The sequence below is a fragment of the Bombina bombina genome, chromosome 5 (assembly GCF_027579735.1).
Source record: "Bombina bombina isolate aBomBom1 chromosome 5, aBomBom1.pri, whole genome shotgun sequence".
NCBI lineage: Eukaryota > Metazoa > Chordata > Amphibia > Anura > Bombinatoridae > Bombina > Bombina bombina.
Genome location: NC_069503.1, coordinates 168,419,450 through 168,443,101, shown reverse-complemented (window position 1 = coordinate 168,443,101; position 23,652 = coordinate 168,419,450). Strand labels below are relative to the sequence as shown.

The 23,652-nt window shown below is 39.5% G+C and overlaps 1 protein-coding gene across 1 annotated transcript in view; it reads right to left on the bottom strand.

Annotated features, from left to right (window-relative positions):
• Positions 1–23,652, bottom strand: part of LOC128660134 (solute carrier family 22 member 13) — a 93,052-nt gene that overhangs the window by 6,946 nt on the left and 62,454 nt on the right. Inside the window, exons 6-9 of the mRNA XM_053713781.1 lie at positions 17,312–17,406; positions 16,138–16,352; positions 14,677–14,785; positions 10,761–10,970 (exon numbers count right to left, since the gene is read on the bottom strand). Of these exons, the coding sequence (XP_053569756.1) occupies positions 10,761–10,970; positions 14,677–14,785; positions 16,138–16,352; positions 17,312–17,406 (629 nt within the window). The remainder of the gene's footprint in view (positions 1–10,760; positions 10,971–14,676; positions 14,786–16,137; positions 16,353–17,311; positions 17,407–23,652) is intronic.

Below are 23,652 nucleotides of genomic sequence, written 5' to 3'. Positions count from 1 at the left end.
GAAAGGACGTAATCTAAGGTGCAGAGGTACCTGAAGTTTATAGAGAAGCAATCTATCGGAAAAACAGGGCGTGTCAAGAAATAAATAAATTTATCAGGTAAGAATAAATTATGTTTTCTTTCTAATGACACGGTGAGTCCACGGATCATCTTAATTACTGTTGGGAACTAATACCCAAGCTAGAGGACATGGATGATAAGGGAGGGACAAGACAGTTAACCTAAACAGAAGGCATCACTGCTTGAAGAACCTTTCTCCCAAAAGAAGCCTCTGCTGAAGCAAAAGTATAAAATTTGTAAAATTTAGAAAAAGTATGCAAAGATGACCAAGTCACAGCCTTGCAAAGCTGATCTACAGAAGCTCCATTTTTGAAAGCCCAAGAAGATGAAACAGCCCTCGTGGAATGAGCCGTGATTCTCTCAGGAGGCTGCTGACAAGCAGTCTCATATGCCAAGCGCATAACACTCCTAAGAGAAGTAGCCGTAGCTTTCTTACCCTTACGCTTCCCAGAAAAAAACAACAAATAAAAAAGAAGACTGGCAAAAATCCTTAGTCGTCTGCAAATAATATTTAAATGCATGAACCACATACAGGTCCTGCAACAAACGCTCCTTATGAGAAGAAGGATTAGGACACAAAGAAGGAACAACAATCTATTGATTAATATTCTTATCAGAAACAACTATGGGAAGAAAAACCCAAGGCAGTACTCAGAACTACCTTATCAGAGTGAAAATAAACTCTTCAAGCCGAAGAAATAGCCACCAGAAACGAAACCTTCCAAGATAACATCTTAATATCCAAAGAATGTATAGGTTCAAACGGAGCCTGTTGAAGGACTCTAAGAACCAAATTAAGACTCCAAGGTGGAGTAGTAGACTTAAACACAGGCCAAATTCTAACCAAAGCCTGAGAAAAAGAATGAACATCTGGCACATCCGCCAGGCGCTTGTGTAATAAAATAGATAAAGCAGAAATTTGACCCTTCAGGGTACTAGCAGATAAACCTTTCTCAAAACCCCCCTGGAGAAAAGACAAAATCCTAGGAATCCACGAGTAGCCTTTGATGTCACACCAATACAAATATTTACACCAAATCTTATAATAAATCTTCCTAGTCACAGGCTTACAAGCCTGAATCATAGTCTCAATGACTGACTACACCACGCTTAGAAAGAATCAAGCCTTCAATCTCCAAGCAGTCAGCTTAAGATAAATGAGATTTGGATGAAGAAAGGGACCATGCAGAAGCAGGTCCTTCCTTAATGGAAGATGCCAAGATGGATGGGAAGACATCTCCACCAGATCTGCAAACCAGATTCTGCAAGGCCATGCCGGAGCAATGAGAATCACCGATGCCCTCTCTTGTTTGACCCAAGCAATGACCAGAGGAAGAAGAATAAACCGAGGGAACACATATGCCAGACTGAAAGTCCAAGGAACTGCCAGAGCATCAATCAGAACAGCCTGAGGATCATTTGACCTCGACCTGTACCTTGGGAGCTTGGCATTCTGACGAGATGCCATGAGATCCAACTCCAGCTGCCCCCAACTGAGAATCAAGCTGGAAAATACCTCTGGATGAAGTTCCCACTCCCCCGGATGAAAAGTGTGTCTACTCAGAAATTTGCTTCCCAATTGTCCACCCCTGGATTGTGGATAGCAGACAGACAACAGTTGTGAATCTCCATCCACTGAATAACCTTGGCTACCTCTGTCATGGCCAAGGAACTCTGAGTTCCTCCCTGATGATTGATGTAAGCCACTGACGTTATGTTGTCCGACTGAAACCTGATAAACTGGGTTGAAGCTAGCTGAGGCCAGGCTAGAAGAGCATTGAAAATTGCTCTCAGTTCAGAAACATTTATTGGAAGAAACGACTCCTCCCGAGTCCATAGACCCTGAGCCCTTAATGAACCCTTAATGAACCCCAGACAGCACCCCAGCCCAACAAACTGGCATCCGTGGTTACAATCACCCAGGCAGGTCCGCAAAAGCAAGTTCCCTGAGAGAGAAGATCCTGAGACAACCACCATGGAAGAGAATTTCTGGACATCTGATCTAGAACAATCTTTGGAGATAGATGCACATAATCCCTGTTCCACTGCCTGAGCAAGCATAACTGCAGAGGTCTGAGATGGAACCGAGCAAACGGAATGATGTCCATGACTGAAACCATCAGATCAATAACCTTCATGCACTGAGCCACTGACGGCTGAGGAAGGGACTGAAGAGGAAGACACATACAGGGAGTGCAGAATTATTAGGCAAATGAGTATTTTGACCACATCATCCTCTTTATGCATTTTGTCTTACTCCAAGCTGTATAGGCTCGAAAGCCTACTACCAATTAAGCATATTAGGTGATGTGCATCTCTGTAATGAGAAGGGGTGTGGTCTAATGACATCAACACCCTATATCAGGTGTGCATAATTATTAGGCAAGTTCCTTTCCTTTGGCAAAATGGGTCAAAAGAAGGACTTGACAGGCTCAGAAAAGTCAAAAATAGTGAGATATCTTGCAGAGGGATGCAGCACTCTTAAAATTGCAAAGCTTCTGAAGCGTGATCATCGAACAATCAAGCGTTTCATTCAAAATAGTCAACAGGGTCGCAAGAAGCGTGTGGAAAAACCAAGGCGCAAAATAACTGCCCGTGAACTGAGAAAAGTCAAGCGTGCAGCTGCCAAGATGCCACTTGCCACCAGTTTGGCCATATTTCAGAGCTGCAACATCACTGGAGTGCCCAAAAGCACAAGGTGTGCAATACTCAGAGACATGGCCAAGGTAAGAAAGGCTGAAAGACGACCACCACTGAACAAGACACACAAGCTGAAACGTCAAGACTGGGCCAAGAAATATCTCAAGACTGATTTTTCTAAGGTTTTATGGACTGATGAAATGAGAGTGAGTCTTGATGGGCCAGATGGATGGGCCCGTGGCTGGATTGGTAAAGGGCAGAGAGCTCCAGTCCGACTCAGACGCCAGCAAGGTGGAGGTGGAGTACTGGTTTGGGCTGGTATCATCAAAGATGAGCTTGTGGGTCCTTTTCGGGTTGAGGATGGAGTCAAGCTCAACTCCCAGTCCTACTGCCAGTTTCTGAAAGACACCTTCTTCAAGCAGTGGTACAGGAAGAAGTCTGCATCCTTCAAGAAAAACATGATTTTCATGCAGGACAATGCTCCATCACACGCGTCCAAGTACTCCACAGCATGGCTGGCAACAAAGGGTATAAAAGAAGAAAATCTAATGACATGGCCTCCTTGTTCACCTGATCTGAACCCCATTGAGAACCTGTGGCCCATCATCAAATGTGAAATTTACAAGGAGGGAAAACATTACACCTCTCTGAACAGTGTCTGGGAGGCTGTGGTTGCTGCTGCACGCAATGTTGATGGTGAACAGATCAAAACACTGACAGAATCCATGGACGGCAGGCTTTTGAGTGTCCTTGCAAAGAAAGGTGGCTATATTGGTCACTGATTTGTTTTTGTTTTGTTTTTGAATGTCAGAAATGTATATTTGTGAATGTTGAGATGTTATATTGGTTTCACTGGTAAAAATAAATAATTGAAATGGGTATATATTTGTTTTTTGTTAAGTTGCCTAATAATTATGCACAGTAATAGTCACCTGCACACACAGATATCCCCCTAAAATAGCTAAAACTAAAAACAAACTAAAAACTACTTCCAAAAATATTCAGCTTTGATATTAATGAGTTTTTTGGGTTCATTGAGAACATGGTTGTTGTTCAATAATAAAATTAATCCTCAAAAATACAACTTGCCTAATAATTCTGCACTCCCTGTATTATTTATTATTATTATTATTATCATCATTTATTTCTAAAGCGCCAGCAGATTACGCAGCGCTATACAAAGGATAAAAAACATTACAGGGATACGGTAATACACAAACAAAGTACAGTAGGGGTAAATAACAGTCATAGGTGCTATAATTCAGTTATACAAATGGAGAGGAATGCCCTGCCCTTGTGCACAATCAGTAGTAGTTCACTTTAAACACAAAGTGGCCTGCAGGTAGAAAGGCTCTCAAGCTTATAATCTAAAGGAGACGGAATGGACACAGAAGGTAAGGGAGAAAGGAAATATCTCTGCTATAAGGCAGACTGAGCTGAGAGCGAGTAATGACATGAGTCAGTGGTGACTGAGCAAGTGAGGTTTGGAAAAGTGTAAAAGAATGTAGTAAAATGGCTGTGAGTCTGATGTGATGTGGTTTCTCTATCCTGGATTATTAGTGACAGCTGCACATAATTAGAAGGTGTGTGTATATATTAAAGGGACAGTAAAGTAAAAAAAAAAATATTTCATGATTTAAATAGGGCATGTAATTTTAAACAACTTTCCAATTTACTTTTATTACCAATTTAGCTTTGTTCTCTTGGTATTCTTAATTGAAAGCTAATTTCTTAGACCTTGAAGACTGCCTCTAATCTGAAAGCATTTTGACAGTTTTTCACCACTAGAGGGCGTTAGTCCATGTGTTTCATATAGATAGCATTGAGCTCAGGCACGTGAATCTCCTAGGAGTCAGCACTGATTGGCTAAAAATGCAAGTCTGTCAAAAGAACTGAAATAAGGGGGCAGTTTGCAGAGGCATAGATACAAGGTAGTCACAGAGGTAAAATGTATATTATTATAACTGTGTTGGTTATGCAAAATTGGGGAATGGGTAACAAAGGGACTATCTACCTTTTTAAACAACAAAAATTCTGGTGTTCACTGTCCCTTTAAGGAAAACAATAGAGTGGGTGGTGGTGGGAAGGGATTGGAGGGCTAGTGCCTGCAAATCTGGAGTCTGATGTTAGGTGTGATGCTTTTAAAATGCCTTTGCCAATTTGGAGTCTGATGTTAGGTGTCAGGCTGTGGAAAGAGAGAGGAGGGTAAACATGGGAGGAGGGGTTTGAGACACAGCAGATTGGGAGAAAAGGTTTGGAAACAAAGATTGGAGACAAAGGTTGTATAAAAAAAGATTGGAATATTACAAAGAGATTTAAAAATAATGCTATTATAGCCCAAAAGAAATAAGAAATATTTGCACTCAGTATCTTGATTGGAGAGAGGCCAGTCAGGTGAATTACCTTGTAATATGTCTTTGCAAATCTGGAGTCTGATGTTAGGTGTGAGGCTTGTAAAATGTCTTTGCAAATCTGGAGTCTGATGTTAGGTGTGGGGCTTGTAAAATGTCTTTGCAAATCTGGAGTCTGATGTTAGGTGTGAGGCTTGTAAAATGTCTTTGCAAATCTGGAGTCTGATGTTAGGTGTGAGGCTGTGGAAAGAGAGAGGAGGGGTTTGAGACACAGCAGAGGGGGTGAAAAAGTTTGGAAACAAAGATTGGAGACAAAGGTTGTATAAAAATCTTGCTTCTGTCAAAAAAAAAAATAATCTCTAGAGAATCTAAAATAGTCCACAAAAATACCACTCTTGTAGCCGGAATTAAGGAACCTTTTCCTAAATTCACCTTCCAACGGTGGGAACGCAGAAAAGACAACAACTCTGTGTGGGAGTTTGCTAGTTGAAAAGATGGAGCCTGAACTAGAATCTTGTCCAGATAAGGAGCCACTGCAACAACCTTCAATCGAAACACTGCCAACAATGCTCCCAGGACCTTTGAAAAAATTCTGGGAGCTGTTGCCAGACCAAAAGGAAGAGCTACAAACTGAAAATGTTTGTCTAGAAATGCAAATCTTAGAAACCAGTGATGATCCCTATGAATGGGAATATGCAGATACGCATCCATTAGATCCACTGTGGTCATGAACTGACCTTCCTGAACCAAAGGAAGAATGGTACGAATAGTTTCCATATTGAAAGACGGAACCCTGAGAAACTTGTTTATACACTTGAGATCTAAAATATGTCTAAAAGGTACCCTCCTTTTTGGGAACGACAAAGAGATTGGAATAAAAATCCAGACCCTGTTCCTAAACCGGAACAGGAACTATCACTCCCATGTCGGAAAGATTCTGAACACAACGTAAGAACGCCTCTCATTTTATCTGGTTTACAGATAACCTGGAGAGAAGAAACCTGCCTCTGGGAGGAAAATTCTTGAACTCCAGTATGTAACCCTGGGACACGATATCTACCACCCAGGAATCCTGAACATCTCGAACCCAAGCTTCAGTGAAGAAAGAGAGTCTGCCCCCCACAAGATCCATTCCCAGATCGGGGGCAGACCCTTCATGCTGATTTTGAGTCAGCAACAGGCTTCCTAGACTGCTTCCCCTTATTCCAAGACTGATTTGACTTCCAAGATGGCTTGGACTGTTCCTGCTTGGAGGAAGAAGAGGAAGAAGAGGAAGATTTACCAGAGAAGTTACCTGAGGAAGAGAATGCCCCTTCCCTCCCGTAATATCAGAAATAATCTCAGCCAAACCTGGCCCAAACAAGGTCTTACCCTTGTAAGGAAGACAAAAGCTTAGACTTAGAGGACACATCCGCAGACCAGGATTTTAACCATAAAGCTCTGTGAACTAAAATAACAAAACCATAAATTTTAGCTCCCATTTTAATGACCTGTAGAGAAGCATCTGCAATAAAGGAATTGGAGGATTTTGAGACACAGCAGAGGGGGAGAAAAAGTTTGGAAACAAAGATTGGAGACAAAGGTTGTATAAAAATCTTGCTTCTGTCAAAAAAAATAATCTCTAGAGAATCTAAAATGTCCCCAAAAATGCCACTCTTGTAGCCGGAATTAGGGAACCTTTTCCTAAATTCACCTTCCAACCGTGGGAGCGCAGGAAAGACAACAACTCTGTGTGGGAGTTTGCTAGTTGAAAAGATGGAGCCTGAACTAGAATCTTGTCCAGATAAGGAACCACTGCAACACCCTTCAATCGAAGCACCACCAACAATGCTCCCAGTACCTTTGAAAAAATTCTGGGAGCTGTTGCCAGACCAAAAGGAAGAGCTACAAACTGAAAATGTTTGTCTAGAAATGCATATCTTAGGAACCTGTGATGATCCCTATGAATGGGAATATGCAGATACGCATCCTTTAGATCCACTGTGGTCATGAACTGACCTTCCTGAACCAAAGGAAGAATGGAACGAATAGTTTCCATCTTGAAAGACAGAACCCTGAGAAACTTGTTTACACTCTTGAGATCTAAAATAGGTCTAAAAGTTCCCTCCTTTTTGGGAGCGACAAAGAGATTGGAATAAAAATCCAGACCCTGTTCCTGAACCGGAACAGGAACTATCACTCCCATGTCAGAAAGATTTTGAACACAACGTAAGAACGCCTCTCATTTTATCTGGTTTACAGATAACCTGGATAGAAGAAACTTGCCTATGGGAGGAAAATTCTTGAACTCCAGTATGTAACCCTGAGACACGATATCTACCACCCAGGAATCCTGAACATCTCAAACCCAAGCTTGAGTGAAGAAAGAGAGTCTGCCCCCCACAAGATCCATTCCCAGATCGGGGGCAGACCCTTCATGCTGATTTTGAGTCAGCAACAGGCTTCCTAGACTGCTTTCCCTTATTCCAAGACTGATTTGACTTCCAAGATGGCTTGGACTGTTCCTGCTTGGAGGAAGAAGAGGAAGATTTACCAGAGAAGTTACATGAGGAGGAGAATGCCCCTTCCCTCCCGTAATATCAGAAATAATCTCAGCCAAACCTGGCACAAACAAGGTCTTACCCTTGTAAGGAAGACAAAAGCTTAGACTTAGAGGACACATCCACAAACCAGGATTTTAACCATAAAGCTCTGCAAACTAAAATAACAAATCCAGAAATTTTAGCTCCCATTTTGATGACTTGTAGAGAAGCATCTGCAATAAAGGAATTGGCCAACTTCAAAGCATTGATTCTATCTTGAATTTCTTCAAGAGGAGCATCTTGCTGAATAGAATCAGACAATGCATCAAATCAATATGCCGCCACACTAGTAACTGTAGCAATACATGCAGCAGGTTGTCATTGATACCCCTGGTGAACATAAATCTTTTTAAGCAAAGCTTCCAACTTCTTATCAATAGGATCTTTAAAGCAACAGCTAATACTGTAGTGGTCCTCTTGGTCAGAGTGGAAACTGCTCCCTCCACCTTAGGAACCATCTTCCAAGATTCCTTAATAGAATCAGCAATAGGAAACATCTTCCTAGAAATTGGAGAAGGGGAAAAAGGAATCCCAGGCTTCTCCCATTCTCATACAATAATATCTGAAACTCGATCTGGTATAGGAAAAACTTCCACCGAGGAAGGGACATCAAAAAACATATTAGGTTTACTAGATTTCTTAGGAATAACCATGACTGACGCCTCAGAGTCATCCAAGGTAGCCAAAAACCTCCTTGAGTAACAAACTGAGGTGCTACAGCTTAAACCTAAAGGAAACAACCTCAGGTTCAGAAGAAGGATTTACACAATCAGAATCCGAGATCTCACCCTTAGATGCTACAGAAGTATCTTCCTCCTCAGACTTATGAGACGAAACATTAGACACAATTGCAACAGAATTAGAAACCTTATACTTCCTCTTGCGCTTCCCCTGTAACAGGAAAAACAGACAAAGCCTCAGATACTGCTGAGGATATATGGGTAGCCATATCCTGCAAGGAAAAACCAACCTGAGAAGAAACACAGGGCACTGCAGAAGATTGGGATGTATGAGGAGAAAGCTGCAGATTAGCCTGAACAGAAGACTCCTGAACATCATCCGCCCTAGACAATGAAGGCTCAGAATTAAAAAGTCTATCCTTGTAATTTAATGTAATGTTCTCTCAATACAAGAGGAACAAAAAGGGATAGGAGACTCAACATTAGTATTTAAACATAGAGAATAAGCAACAGCTTGCAGGGCCTCTTGGTCCATCTTATTCCGAAGGAAAAAACCTTAATTAATAAAAAATTCTAAGTTCAAATCAGAATTTTAATGAAACAAAAAAGGTTACTGTCTCTTAAATTTTAAACACACATTTAAAAAAAAATAAAAAAATTTAAAACTAGAAAATCCTTAAATAAACTGCACAATAAATCTTGCAGCAACAATTTTTCACAAAATGAATGCAAAAAGAGACACAAACGTTATACTCCCTGAAATTCAGACAGGAACTTAAATATAAAGCAACAGCCCCACAAAAAAACAACAGGCAACCTCCACACCTCAGCAAGCTCTGCTGAGGTGCCTACCTGACCTCCTTGCTGCCAGAAAGTGATCCGGACCCCCACACAGCCGCACAGGAGAGAACGCTGAACCACCTCTGAGGAGCTATGCAACAGAGCTGCAACATCCAGGAACAACAGGAAACAGCTAAAAGGGCACCAAAAACATCCTTGCTATCTCAGATAAGCCTGCCTGTTGTGGGCGTGGCCTAACAAACCTCACAGTAGCCATTAATACACAAACAAAAAACATGTACACCAAAGTGAAAACATAATAAACAGAGCCAAACATCCCCAGTGCCTGCAAAACTGCCATACAATAAACCGTTAACCTAGAAGGCTGATTGTATATTAAGAGGCCTATTTATCAAATGTCTGTCGGACCTGATCCAACAGACATCACTGAATGCGCTCTCCGTACTCGATTGGGTTGAATTCCGGTGATGTCTGTCCGTCTGCTCAAAGCAGGCGGACAAGGTTATGGAGCAGCGGTCTTTAGACCACTGCTTCATAACTGCTGTTTCTGGTAAGCCTGCAGGCTCACCAGAAACACGGGCCCTCAAGCTCCATTTGGAGCTTGATAGATAGGCCCCTTAGACAGAATTAACTGTCAAAGTGCCAAATTCTCCTATATCAAAACAGGGAAAGAAATAGGCACTTACCTCAAAAATCTGTCCGGCAGCAGGACAGCTCACTTGGTATGAGAGGGGATTCCTACCTCACATAGACCTGTGGAAAAAAGAAAAGGCTGAGTAAACTTACTCAAACTTTCAACCAAGGGCAGCATAAAATTACTTGGGAGGCCCAGTGGGGATTATACCCCACAAGTTCCCAAATGCTTAAAAGCCACCACTTGCTCTACTGAAGAGACTGACATGGACTACGGCTAAATCCCAAAGAAAACCAGAGCAAACTTGCTCTGCTTAAAAAATAAACTCTTGATTGAAGAATGAGACACCTATCTTTACCCCTCCTTGCAACTGATACAAGCAAAGAGAATGACTGGGGATTGTGGATAGGGGGAGTGGTATTTAACAGCTTTTGCTGTGGTGCTCTTTGCTTCCTCCTGCTGGTCAGGAGTGATATTCCCAACAGTAATTAAGATGATCCGTGGACTCACCGTGTCATTAGAAAGAAAGCATCTTTCAACTCAGTACTGACATCGATCTTTCTACAGAAAATGTGTAACTAAAGAAGAAGTTTGACTCAACTGTTGACAAATGAATTTCTTAAAAGCAATAACCAGAATTAATTTAGTTGTAATGGAAGAAACAACCTGAATACATTTAAACACATATATATTAACCACACTGTTGTCATAAAGTTAAAGGGACTTGTAACGAAACTCAAAATATACGTTTTTATGACTCAAAAAGAGCATTCAGTTTAAAAAAACAAAAAACTTTACAACGTACTTCTATTTTAAAATTGCTTATCTCTTGGGAAATCGCTGCCATTTAGTACTATACATATGCACACAGTTCTGAGCCTATATCAGTATGCTGGATTCAATATGGGATACCAAGATAATAAAGGAAAATTCAGAACAGAGGTAAACTGGAACACTCAATCTAACTTGTGAAACTTTAATTTTGATGTACAAGTCCTATCAAAGTATCAAACCTTTTAGTTGTATTATCTTCTTGTGTGAAATCTTGTAATTCTTTGCCTCGTGTTTCTGGTAAGAAAAAGCAGAGCACACTGCAAATGACAGGTCCACTGCCATAAATTGCCATGGGTATAGCAGAATGATATTTGCTCAGAAGACTAATTAGAGGCGCGAGGATCCCAGCTACACGGGCAGCCATATTACAGAGCCCCACTCCATTCTGCCTTCAAGAGAACAAAATCATATAATTGTTTTAAATTAACAATATGCAGTGGGAAAAAATATGACAGTTTTGCTTTAAATATTTAGTATTGTTATTATTTTTGCTAATAATATTAGGCATATTATTACACCCTTTTATGCACTATACAAGTAGATAGATAGAGAGAGCGAGAGAGAGAGAGAGAGAGAGAGAGATAGATAGATAGATAGATAGATAGATAGATAGATAGAGAGATAGAGAGATAGATAGATAGATAGATAGATAGATAGATAGATAGATAGATAGATAGATAGATAGATAGATAGATAGATAGATAGATAGATAGATAGATAGGTCCACACACTATAATGAAATTGCAGGTCTTTTAAATGTAAAGACAGATATAACAACAATATAAATGTCAGACTTTTTCCATCTTGATCTTACAACAAACAAAAATCTAAAGAAAAACAAACAGTTCATTTTTAGGAATACAAAACCCTGATTGCATAAGTCTGCACACCACATCCAACTAATCTGTTGTGGAAGCAGTTTTTGCAATTATTACAGCAGCAATATCAACTTTGAAATTGTATCCCACTTTTCTTTGCTACATTGCCAGGGGATCTCTTGTGTACAGCTCTACTTAGGTAATTTCAATGGGGTTTCAATAAGAATGAGGTCTGGGCTTTCCAAGACTTTAATTTTCCTTTTCTGAAGCCATGCCTTGCCTTGATTGACTTGGATGCCTTTGATGCCTTGGTTGACTTGGATGCTTTGGTTGACTTGGATGTGAGCTTTGGATCATTGTCATGTTGGAATGTGAAATTCCTTTTCATCTTCATCTTTCTTACAGAGGCCAGCAGTAGTTTTTTGCCAATATATCTTGATATTTGGAGCTATTAATTATCCCATCTATCTTGATAAGTGCTCCTGACCTAGCTGAAGATAAACAACCCCAAAGCATGATGCTACCACCACCATTCTACAAAGTCGGTATGGTGTTCCTTGGATGATGAGCTTTACTTGCTTTGCACCAAACATATCTTGCAATTAAGGCCAAAAAGTTTAAGCTTTGGCTTGTCAGACCAGTGGTCACATGCAACGAGTGACCGGTACCTGTCAGAAATTCCTGTAGCTCCATCAGTGCTTGCCTCTTGGTAGCCTCCCTGATAGGTTTATTCCTCAACCTCTCATTAGCTTTGGAGGATCATTCTGATCTTTGCAATGTCTTTGTGAAGCCATGTTTTCTCCACTTTAATTGATGGCAGGATTATGCTATGTACCTACAGGCATAATGTATAATCTGATTGCTTAACTGTGAACATAGCTAGAACCCTTATTGGTTTGTTATTGTTTTTATTGGATTTTTGTTTGTTGGAAGATCACATTACAGATGGGGAAAAGTCTAACATTTACATGTGTTGTTATTTCTGTCTTTACATTTCATAAACCTGCAATTTCATAAGGGTGTGTAGAGTTTTTATATCCACTCTAGATAATCTGTTTTAATGTTTCCCAGGAATTGTTTTAATTCACATGGTAATACTTGTCTAATGACAACTACAGGCAGCAAACAGCATCTGCTGTCAGCTAGCTGCTAAGACGGACAGATAGGTTCCCTAGTTAAAGGGACATTATACATTAGTTTTTTCTTTGCATAAATGTTTTGTAGATGATCTATTTATATAGCCCATAAAGTTTTTTTTTTAAAATAAATGTATAGTTTTGCTTATTTTTAAATAACATTGCTCTGATTTTCAGACTCCTAACCAAGCCCCAAAGTTTTATGTGAATACCATCAGCTACCTTCTCCAGCTTGCTCCTGTTTGTGTAAAGGGTCTTTTCATATGTAAAAGAAGGGGGAGGGGGGAGTGTCTTATTTGCCACTTGCAGTGGGCTTTCCAGCTACCTTTTCAACAGAGCCAAACTGACAGCTTCTAAGTAAGTTTTTAAACAGTTTTATACTGGATTTTTATATCAGTATCTGTGCATCTTATTCTTTATAGTAGTGTCTATTACATGCAGTTATATGAAAATGAGTGTATACTGTCCCTTTAAGAACCTTGTCAGCCCTTTTTTTTTAGTACTAGGGGCCATAATGTGAACAATTCCCACTTATGATGTCCATTTGTTTAGCTACAGGAAAATGTTCTATCAGTTATATGAAAGAGTAGTATTTAAATATATTAAAATTGCTTTGTTTTTTTCCCCTGAAAAAAATGTAAATTAAAAGCTGTAGACTGTTTATATAATCTGTTTTAATGTTTCCCATGAATCATTTTGATTATATTTCCCCTCTGAAATGAAGTGGTGAAACCTTTTTAATGCATTAGATGGAACTAAAACAAGCAATGTATTTTCATTTTTAAAATACATTTTTGATTTACAGAAAAATTATCTTTAATAAATGAACATGTGGATCCTAAGGCCTCCAACCAAATACATGAATGTCAAAATTTGTTGGAATTACATTGCATCAAAGATAGATGAGCTTAGTGAGAAATCGTGTGTATTAGATTCATTTAGTCACGTTTTTATACAGCATTTTACACTTAGGACTCCATGTAGTAAGTAACAAAGGTTGCTTTGGAGTCCTTGCAATGTAGGTTCACTCATGCTACCATGCTTAACGCACTGCTTGTAAAACCTCTCTGCCACTTCTGAGGAGGCGAAGATAAATCACCCCAAACCCATTCGTTCAGGGTGATTAACTGTCACTGGTCACGTAAGAGTAGGGGCAGTGCTACACAAGGGAATCCTTGTCAGCTTGCTGCAAAAATGGACATACGGTTTCCCTAGTTGTCAATTAAATAGTTAAATGTTTCAGTATATGAGTGAAAATAAATACCATTTAAAGAAATAATATGCAGATTAGTAATGCACTACAGTTAGCGGTATGTTAATTTGTTGTGCTGCCCCACCCAAAAAAACTTAGCTTCTTTTTTTTTTTGCTTTATATATTTCGTATAGTAAGTGACTAGGGACTTATGGAGAGGTCACCCCCCCAAAGACAACAACCTTAGTATCTTCTCAGACATGACTGTTGTCTAGAAGAGCATGTAAGTCCTCCTCATCTCTATCAGGGTGTTCAAAACTATAATACATCAAACACATGCTCAATATTTCTCTCAATGATAAGGATTATTTGTCCTAGGCAAACAGATATATAATTATCCATTAAAGTGAATGAAAATTTTGATGCTAAAGTGCCCGGTTTTTAAAACTTTGATTAAAAACAGGGGCACTTTAATTCATCAATATTTTCATTTCACTCCTGTTGTGAAAATAAACTTACTTTTTAATCTTCACAGCAGCTCCAGCTTCCTCCACCTGTTTCAAAGCCTCTTCCTGGGTCTAAAATGAGGTATCTGGCTTCCTCCAATCACAGCAGTGAATCAGACACTGAATCCCCCGGGGGGGAATCTGTGATTGGAGGATGACCTATCAATCATTTCTGACATCAGAAATGGCTTGTGAGACCGGAGAAAGCTGTAGCTGCTGTGAAGATTAAAAGGTAAGTTTTTTGTCACAACAGGAGTGAAATGTAAATTTTGATGAATTAAAGTGCCCCTGTTTTTAATCAAAGTTTTAAAAACCGGGCACTTAAACATCAAAATTTACATTCACTTTAATTTAAACTAGGTGGTGTATAAAATATATGAAATAGCAAAGTCAACAAATAAGCTAATATATATATATATATATACACACACACATACACTTACCTGATAACGGTAGGGAATAATTCTGCTGCATAAACGTAACAAGTGGAAAATGACGATGCAATCGAGAACTTTCCAATCACTGCTAGAGCTGTTGTTACAACAGGTAAATCTGCAATTAAATTATGTTCATATAGTCAGAAAGATCAGAACTCATGTTCATATTAAGTATTTTTATTTCTGTGTAAGAAATAGATAACCTAAGCTAGGCTAAGAAGCATACACACACAGTGGCGTCACTAGGGGGGGGCGGGGGGGGCGGGCCGCACCCGGGTGACACCCTCCAGGGGGTGACACCAAAAAAAAAAAAAAAAAAAAAAATTTTTTTTTTTTTTTTTTTTTTTAATTTTATTGAAATTCAAAGAAATACAATGTTGAGATGCATAGATTATTTTATTAGAAGCTGGCATTTGTGAACATTAGGGGGACTGGGGAAGTTGTAGACACACAATTTTTTTGCCCCTTGAGCCAGTGCTGCAATTTCAACAAATAGTTTTCCTGGCTGCTTTTGCTTGTTTGTACTTTGCTCCTCCCCTGCCCAATTTCACTATGAATGTTGTGGGTGTGCCGTGGGGCTTGCAAAGTTGTGCTGCTAGCCTAAACCTGCCTGCCTATCTGTGCTCACTGCTCAGTGACATGCGGCCCAGGGCTGTGCACTGACAGACTTGGAACAGAGTCAGAGAGCAGAATTTTCATAGTTTGCGCGCCTAAACCTTTTCTTCAGTGATTTATTTTAGAGTGCTCTGTTTATCTTTCATTTGATGTTCTGCTGAGCCAGGGAGCAGCTCTAGGCATGAGCTTCCTAATTAATGCAGTGCAGTTTACATATTTTATATGTGTGTGTCTGAGTTTTTGTGTGTCTCAGTGTTTTTGTGTGTGTGTTTTTGTGTGTGTGTCTGAGTGTATTTCCGAGTGTTTGTGTGTGCATCTGAGTATGTGTTTAAGTGTGTCTGAGTGTTTGTATGTGTGTTTGCCTGTGTTTTTGTGTGTGTCTGCTTTCTGGGGGGGGGGGGTGACACCATGACTTACCGCACCGGGTGACACCAACCCTAGTGACGCCACTGTACACACATAGTAAACACCGTTTGGCTGCAGATGTGCATAGAGAGGTTCTACAAGTAACCTGTAGAGGGAGCAGTAGCTTCAGATGCAGGGGTTTTAGACTGCAGTATCTGGTAAAACTATGCTAATCTATGCTAGTGCCCTCTTTAATAAAGAGGACAGATATTACATTTACAGAGATAGTATATGTATATATATATATATATATATATATATATATATATATATATATATATATATATATATATATATATATATATATATATATATATATATATATATATATATACTATTATTTTCAGTTCTTCATACATTTAAATAGGAAAACAAAAAAATCATAAAGTAGAAATCTACCAAAACATCAATATCATATTCTACAGAACTAAACTGTTTTAAACTTACCCTTTGGAATTGCTGTAATGATCAAGCACATGGCACCACCCAATAGTAGACTGGATACCTGACTTAGCTTCCTTCCCAATATCTGTACCATAAATATGGATCCAGCACGAGCAGGAACCTCCACAGCTCCGAAAATAAGTTGAGTGAGGTAAATATCCAGTCCAAAGCTTCCTACATTGAGACTCAGCCCATAATATACAAGACTATTCATAAACCTGGAAGTAGAGGTATACACAATAATTTTATATTGTTTGCATATATTATTATAATATAGACCCGATTATAAGAAAACAAATTTTTTATTCTGATTTTCATGTAATTTAAAGGGATATGAAAGCCAAATGTTCATGATTCATATAGGGATTGCAATTTTAATGTAGCTTTTAATTTACTTATTTTATCAGATTTACATCATACAATGCATACCCTTTGTTGAAAAGCATACCTAAGTAGGCTCATGGCATTGGCTCAGCAAAGGTTCAGCTTGCTCCCAAGTACTGCATTACTGCTCTGGAGTTGACTTTAACAATACATTTAACTCCTTTGCAGGGGTTAAACACATAGTTAAAAGCAAGAAATAGTAAAATAATAAAATGATCTGATGTGACGTCGAGAGTCAGTTTATTCATTTGGCATGTACCTAATATGATCTATTGCCTCTTTTCTAGCTTGTCTGCGGCTGTTTTATGGTGGGTTGATGGCTGAAGGTGTCTGGGAGGTATTTGGCAAGGGAACATGTCTTACAGATATTAGAGACCACTTTTACACTACTCAATATTGAGGCAAAAAAGATCATTGTCAGCTGATTGATTACTGTGTCAGCCAATAAGCATGTGAGTTTCACTTTGTTCTTGAAAATCATGAGCCCTTTAAAAAAATGTTTAAAATATATATTTTTGTGCTGCTGCTGGCTTGGAGCAGTAGCACTTGCTATTACTTTAACTGTGCATATGCTCCACTTCTGGCCTCTTCCTCTACTTTGGTTATTCTAGTCTGAGTTGCAATTGTAGGAATTTGTAACATCTGGTAATAATATAGTTTACAATTATCATATATCCAGCTAGATTACATAAACTCTCTATTTGATGCTCCTTGTATCATACTTTTTTCAGGGATTCAACATTTAAAAAAAAAAATTAAAATCCAATAAGCGGAAAATAATAAGACAACTTACCATACTAAACTCATAATGAGGGTTATTTTTCTGAGCTTTTGACTCCTGAAAAGGTCAATCATGTTTGCAGATTTAGTTACTTTGTCCTCGTGTAACTTTAAAAATAATATGAGAAAAATTAATTTCCATTCTAATAATAGTTAATTTTTTTTTATTTACATCCTATTTTACAGGCCAATACATAAACACAGATAGTGGTCATAATATGTTACACAGTTTTGACCTATAATATTTATACTTTTAACAAATTACAAAATGATACCAGTTTGGTAGAGAAAGCCACACATATAATTATACATTTATAGGAATTGTCATAAGGCCCTGATAATTAAAGATTCCCCTGCTATGAGAGAGATTATAGAGCAGATCCCATCACTGAATGCTATAAGAAGTCACAAATTGATGAGAGATGCCTCCCATAAAGCTCTCTGCTCAGATGAGATGATCTAAATGATCCTCCAACACTTAGAGATCTCTCACAAGATTCAAGAGAGACAAATTTTGCTTTGCTTCTCTAAGGGACATTCTCTGTATTTCTGTGAAGCAGAGACAAGCAAAGTGCAGTATAGCACTGTATAACATGAGTGTTTTGTTACATGTACACTTTGTGCTTTGTATTTTATATTACTTTACTCTTCAGATTGGGTCCTTTAAGATTTATTACATTTAAGCTTTAAAAGTCTCTGTGTTACTTTAACAAATTATTAGCATAGTTTGTTTATTTCTCTGTATTTTTTACAAATTACTTTGCACTTTGTAATTGCTCTATTATAAACTACTAGTCCTAAAGCCCATTCACACGGGCCATTTTTTGCAGTACAGCGGTCTGAGCCCTTGCGCTCTCTCGTCCCCTCTCTTTTGCTCTCTCTCCCCCCTCTCTCTCTCCTCCTCTCTTTTGAGCTTTCTCTCTCCCCCCTCTCTTTTGCGCTCTCTCTCTCTCCCCCCTCTTTTGCACTCTCTCTGTCCCCCCTCTCTTTTGCGCTCTCTCTCCCCCCTCTCTTTTGCTCTCTCTCTCCCCCCTCTCTTTTGCGCTCTCTCCCCTTCTCTTTTGCGCTCTCTCTGTCCTTCCTCTCTTTTGCTCTCTCTCTCCCCCCCTCTTTTGAGCTCTCTCTCTCCCCCCTCTCTTTTGCGCTCTCTCCCCCTCTCTTTTGCGCTCTCTCCCCCTCTCTTTTGCGCTCTCTCCCCCTCTCTTTTGCGCTCTCTCCCCCCTCTCTTTTGCGCTCTCTCCCCCCTCTCTTTTGCGTTCTCTCTCTCCCCCTCTCTTTTGCGTTCTCTCTCCCCCTCTCTTTTACACTCTCTCTCTCCCCCTCTCTTTTACACTCTCTCTCCCCCTCTCTTTTGCCCTCTCTCCCTTTCTCTTTTGCGCTCTCTCTCCCCCCTCTCTTTTGCGCTCTCTCCCTCCCCCTCTTTTGCGCTCTCTCCCTCTCTCCCCTCTCTTTTGCGCTCTCTCTCTCTCTCCCCTCTCTTTTGCGCTCTCTCTCCACCCCTCTCTTTTGCGCTCTCTCTCCCCCCTCTCTTTTGCACTCTTCCCCCCCTCTCTTTTGCACTCTCTCTCTCCCCCCTCTTTTGCGTTCTCTCTTCCCCCCTCTCTTTTGCGCTCTCTCCCCCAGTCTCTTTTGTGCACTCTCTCCCCTCTCTTTTGCTGTCTCTCTTCCCCTCTCTCTTTTGCTGTCTCTCTCCCCCTCTCTTTTGCTGTCTCTCTCCCCCCTCTCTCTTTTGCTGTCTCTCTCCCCCCTCTCCTTTGCATTCTCTCTCCCTCTCTCTTTTGCTGTCTCTCTCCCCCCTCTCTTTTGCTGTCTCTCTCCCCCCTCTCTTTTGCTGTCTCTCTCCCCCCTCTCTCTTTTGCTGTCTCACTGTAGGCTCTGGAAAAATTAGAACAGTAGACCAGAAGCATTGCCCACAACCTCTGCCATTGCAAAACTCCTATGCTGCTCTTGCCGAATACACTTGTGATGAGGAGATTGCTGTTTCTGAGCCCTCTGAAGCTGTAACAGGTAATTTAAATCTATTGGTACCTGATTCTCCAGGTAACATAACACAGGAAAGAACTGCAGATGTGTTTTTGAGGAAAAGACTGTTAGTGGGTGACTCTATTTTGAGGAATGTGTATTTAGGTGAAAGTAAAGGAGAAGTAATGGAGGTTAGATGTCTTCCAGGAGCTACTGCTCACAGGGATAAGAATCGTATTTTGAGAATTCTTAAGGCAGCAGGAAAGGGAAGTGAGTTAGATGTGATTGTACATTTAGGAACACATGATCTGGCTAGTAATCATGTTGCTGCTGTTCAGAAAGAGTTTTGTGACCTAGGTAATCATTTAGAGACTGTGGCATCAACTCTATCATTTTCTGCCATTTTACCTGTGTATGGCCAGGAAGCAGGAAAGATGGAGCAGATAACAACATTTAATTCTTGGTTAGATAAGTGGTGCAGGGAACGAGGATTTGGTTTTATTGGCCATTATAGCTCTGTTTGGAAAGATACTAGGTTATTTAGGAGAGATGGCTTGCATTTGGATGCTAAAGGAACAGAGTATCTGGGAGAGTTCAAATGCTTTATTAGAAATCATTTAAACTAATAAACGGGGGTATCATTAATATATCCACCTGCCCCCCACAGCATGCCAAAACTGTTAGTCCAAGTAACAATTCTAGAAATTCTAGTAGAAAAATTCTTCGTGCCATGAGCACAAATGCTCGCAGCTTAGGAAATAAATTACCTGAACTCATTTCAATATTGACTAGGGACAACTTGGATTTAGTAGCTATAACAGAAACATGGTACAATGATTTGCATGACTGGGACATAGTCATACCTGGATACAGGTTATTTAAAAAGAACAGAGTAGGAAAGAAAGGTGGAGGAGTTGCTCTGTATGTAAATGAAAATATAAAGGTTACTGAAATTGTAGGAACAAATGATGAGGTGGAAAGTATTTGGGTGACTTTGGAAATTGGAGATAAAAATGTTTTTAGAATAGGGGTTGTATATAGGCCTCCATTGCAGGATGAAAAACTGGACAATCTGTTATTAGAAGAAATAACCAAAATGACCATGAAGGGTAAGGTTATAGTACTGGGGGACTTTAATTTGCCAGATATAGACTGGAAGATTCCTTCTGCTAGATCGGCTAGAAGCAGGTATATTCTTGAATCTCTGCTAGGTGAATCACTTGAGCAATTAGTCAAGGAACCAACTCGTAAGGAAGCTATATTTGATCTAATACTTACAAACAGTGATACAGTTTCAGATGTGTCTGTAGGTGAGAACTTAGGATCCAGTGATCATCAATCTGTTTGGTTTAGTATTCATGTGCAGGAACTGTCCACCCAGACTAAAACAAAAGTTTTAGACTTTAGGACGGCAGATTTTTCATTAATGGGAGAATACCTAAAAAACTATTTAAAGGGGAAAACTCTTATTACAGGGGTTCAAGAACAGTGGGAATTTGTGAAAGGTGCCATTTTAGATGCAACCACACACTGTATTAGACATGTCTGTAAAAGTAAAATAAAGCGGAAACCAATTTGTTTTTCCAAAGAAGTAGCACATGCTGTAAAGACAAAAAAGATAGCTTGTAAAAATTACAGACACACACAAGCAGATGATGATATGAAAATATGGAGACTCCAACAAAAAAAGACTAAGCAGTTAATTAGGAAGGTTAAAGCTCATGCAGAAGAGAAGATAGCACAGTCAGTAAAACATGGGGACAAAACATTCTTTAGATATATCAGTGAAAGAAGAAAAAATAAGGTAGGAATAGTAAAATTGAAATCAGTTGATGGTAGAATAATAGAAGGAGATAAGCAGATTGCAGACTGTCTCAATGATTACTTCTGTTCTGTTTTCACAAAAGATTGTGAAGATACAATGTCTACATTAAGGGATGCTACGAAAAATAGAAACAAGCTTAACAGTAATCTTTTTACAGAGGATGAGGTTTTGTTAGCATTATCAAAAATAAATGTTAAAAAGGCAGTGGGTCCTGATAATATTCATCCAAGGGTTTTAAAAGAACTTCGATCAGTGCTAACTGTCCCATTAACTGACCTGTTTAATCAGTCACTATTAACAGGAGCTGTCCCAGATGATTGGAGAATAGCAAATGTAATACCTCTTCATAAAAAGGGCAGTAGAGAAGAATCTGGCAACTACAAGCCAGTTAGTTTAACTTCAAGGGACAGTTCACCCAAAAACTTTCTCCCCTTTAAATTATTCCCAATTATCCTTTTTACCTGCTAGAGTGTATTAAATTGGTTGCAAGTGGCTCCTTTACTCCTATTTCAGCATTTGAAATAGCTGATTTAGCTTGTGGTTTCCCAACCTATACTGAAAGTTTTGATACTGGCGTATACGCTATTGACAAGCCTAAGTAAACACAGCCAGCAGAAGAGATTACACCCTCAGTGGGGGGCATGATAGTTAAGTAATAAAATTATAATTTTCCATTGTTCTCTCTATGTATTGAGCTTTGGTGTTCCAGACAAATATAAGATAAGGAAGCAAGTCTGTGTGCATGAAAGTGATAACATAATGAGATCTGATATTACCTGAAGCTCAACCCATTGTAATAGGCTGTGGTTTCAAAGCACAAAACCAGCTACTTCAGATACACAAATAAACCCGAAAATGCAATTTCTCAAATATTTTATACTCTGCAGTTGGTATAACAAGTCATTTAAAATACATTTATGGAAAAACAATTTTACAGTATACTGTCCCTTTCAGTAGTAGGGAAAGCCTCTTAAAAGAAAGAATTATGACTTACATAAAGACAAACAATTTAGAGGACCAAAATCAGCATGGTTTTACTTCAGGGAGATCATGTCAGACTAATCTAATTGACTTCTTTGATTATGTAACAAAAGTATTAGACAAGGGTGGAGCAGTTGATGTAGCATATCTAGATTTCAGCAAAGCATTTGACACCGTCCCACACAATAAACTAATTCACAAACTATATCTCCTTGGTCTAGATTAAAAAATTGTGAAGTGGGTGGAATGCTGGCTTTAGGACAGAAAACAAAGTGTCTTAGTAAATGGAGTTCATTCAGCAGAGGGGGCTGTTACTAGTGGTGTTCCTCAGGGGTCAGTTCTGGGGCCTGTTTTGTTTAACATATTTATCTGCGATATCAGCAAAGGGCTACAGGGGAAAGTATGTCTCTTTGCAGATGATACAAAAATTTGCAACAGAGTGGATGTTCCAGGGGAGGTAGACAAAATGAGAAGTGATATGCAACAATTGGAGGATTGGACAAACGACTGGGATCTAAAGTTTAACAAAGCAAAGTGTAAAATAATGCATTTAGGGAAGAAAAATCCAAATGTTAATTACAGACTCAATGACACTTTACTGACTGTTACAGATGAGGAACAGGACTTGGGAATTATTATTTCAGATGATTTAAAACTTAGTAAACAATGTAGTAATGCAGCGAGTAAGGCTAGCAGAATGCTTGGATGTATTGGTAGAGGTATTTGCAGCAGAAATAGTAAGGTTCTTATGCCACTTTATAGATCATTAGTTAGGCCTCATCTTGAGTATTGTGTGCAGTTCTGGAGGCCATATCTTCAGAAGGATATTAACAAACTTGAATCTGTGCAAAGGAGGGCTACCAAAATGGTACATGGTCTAAAAAATAAAACTTACCAGGATAGGCTCAATGACCTAAATATGTATAGCTTAGAGGAGAGAAGGGAAAGAGGTGATATGATAGCAACTTTCAAGTACATTAAAGGGTTTAGTAAAACTGAGGCTGTGGGTATTTTACATAAAATGGAAAATTCAAGAACAAGGGGTCGTGATCTTAAGCTAAAGGGTAGTAGATTCAGGAGTAATTTGAGGAAGCATTTCTTTACAGAAAGAGTGATTGATTTATGGAATAAACTTCCTCAAGAGGTAGTAATGACAAACACTGTGGGGGACTTTAAAAATGCCTGGGACAAGCATAAGGCTATCCTACGAACTAGATACGTTTATACTGTTAGGTAAGGTCGGGCAGACTTGCTGGGCCTATGGCTCTTATCTGCCGTCAATATCTATGTTTCTATATTTCTCTCCCCCTCTCTCTTTTGCTGTCTCTCTCCCTCTCTCTTTTGCTGTCTCTCTCCCCCTCTCTCTTTTGCAGTCTCTCTCCCCCCTCTCTCTTTTGCAGTCTCTCTCCCCCCCTCTCTCTTTTGCAGTCTCTCTCCCCCCTCTCTCTTTTGCAGTCTCTCTCCCCCTCTCTCTTTTGCTGTCTCTCTCCCCCTCTCTTTTGCTGTCTCTTTCCCCTCTCTCTTTTGCTGTCTCTCTCCCCCCTCTCTCTTTTGCTGTCTCTCTCCCCCCTCTCTCTTTTGCTGTC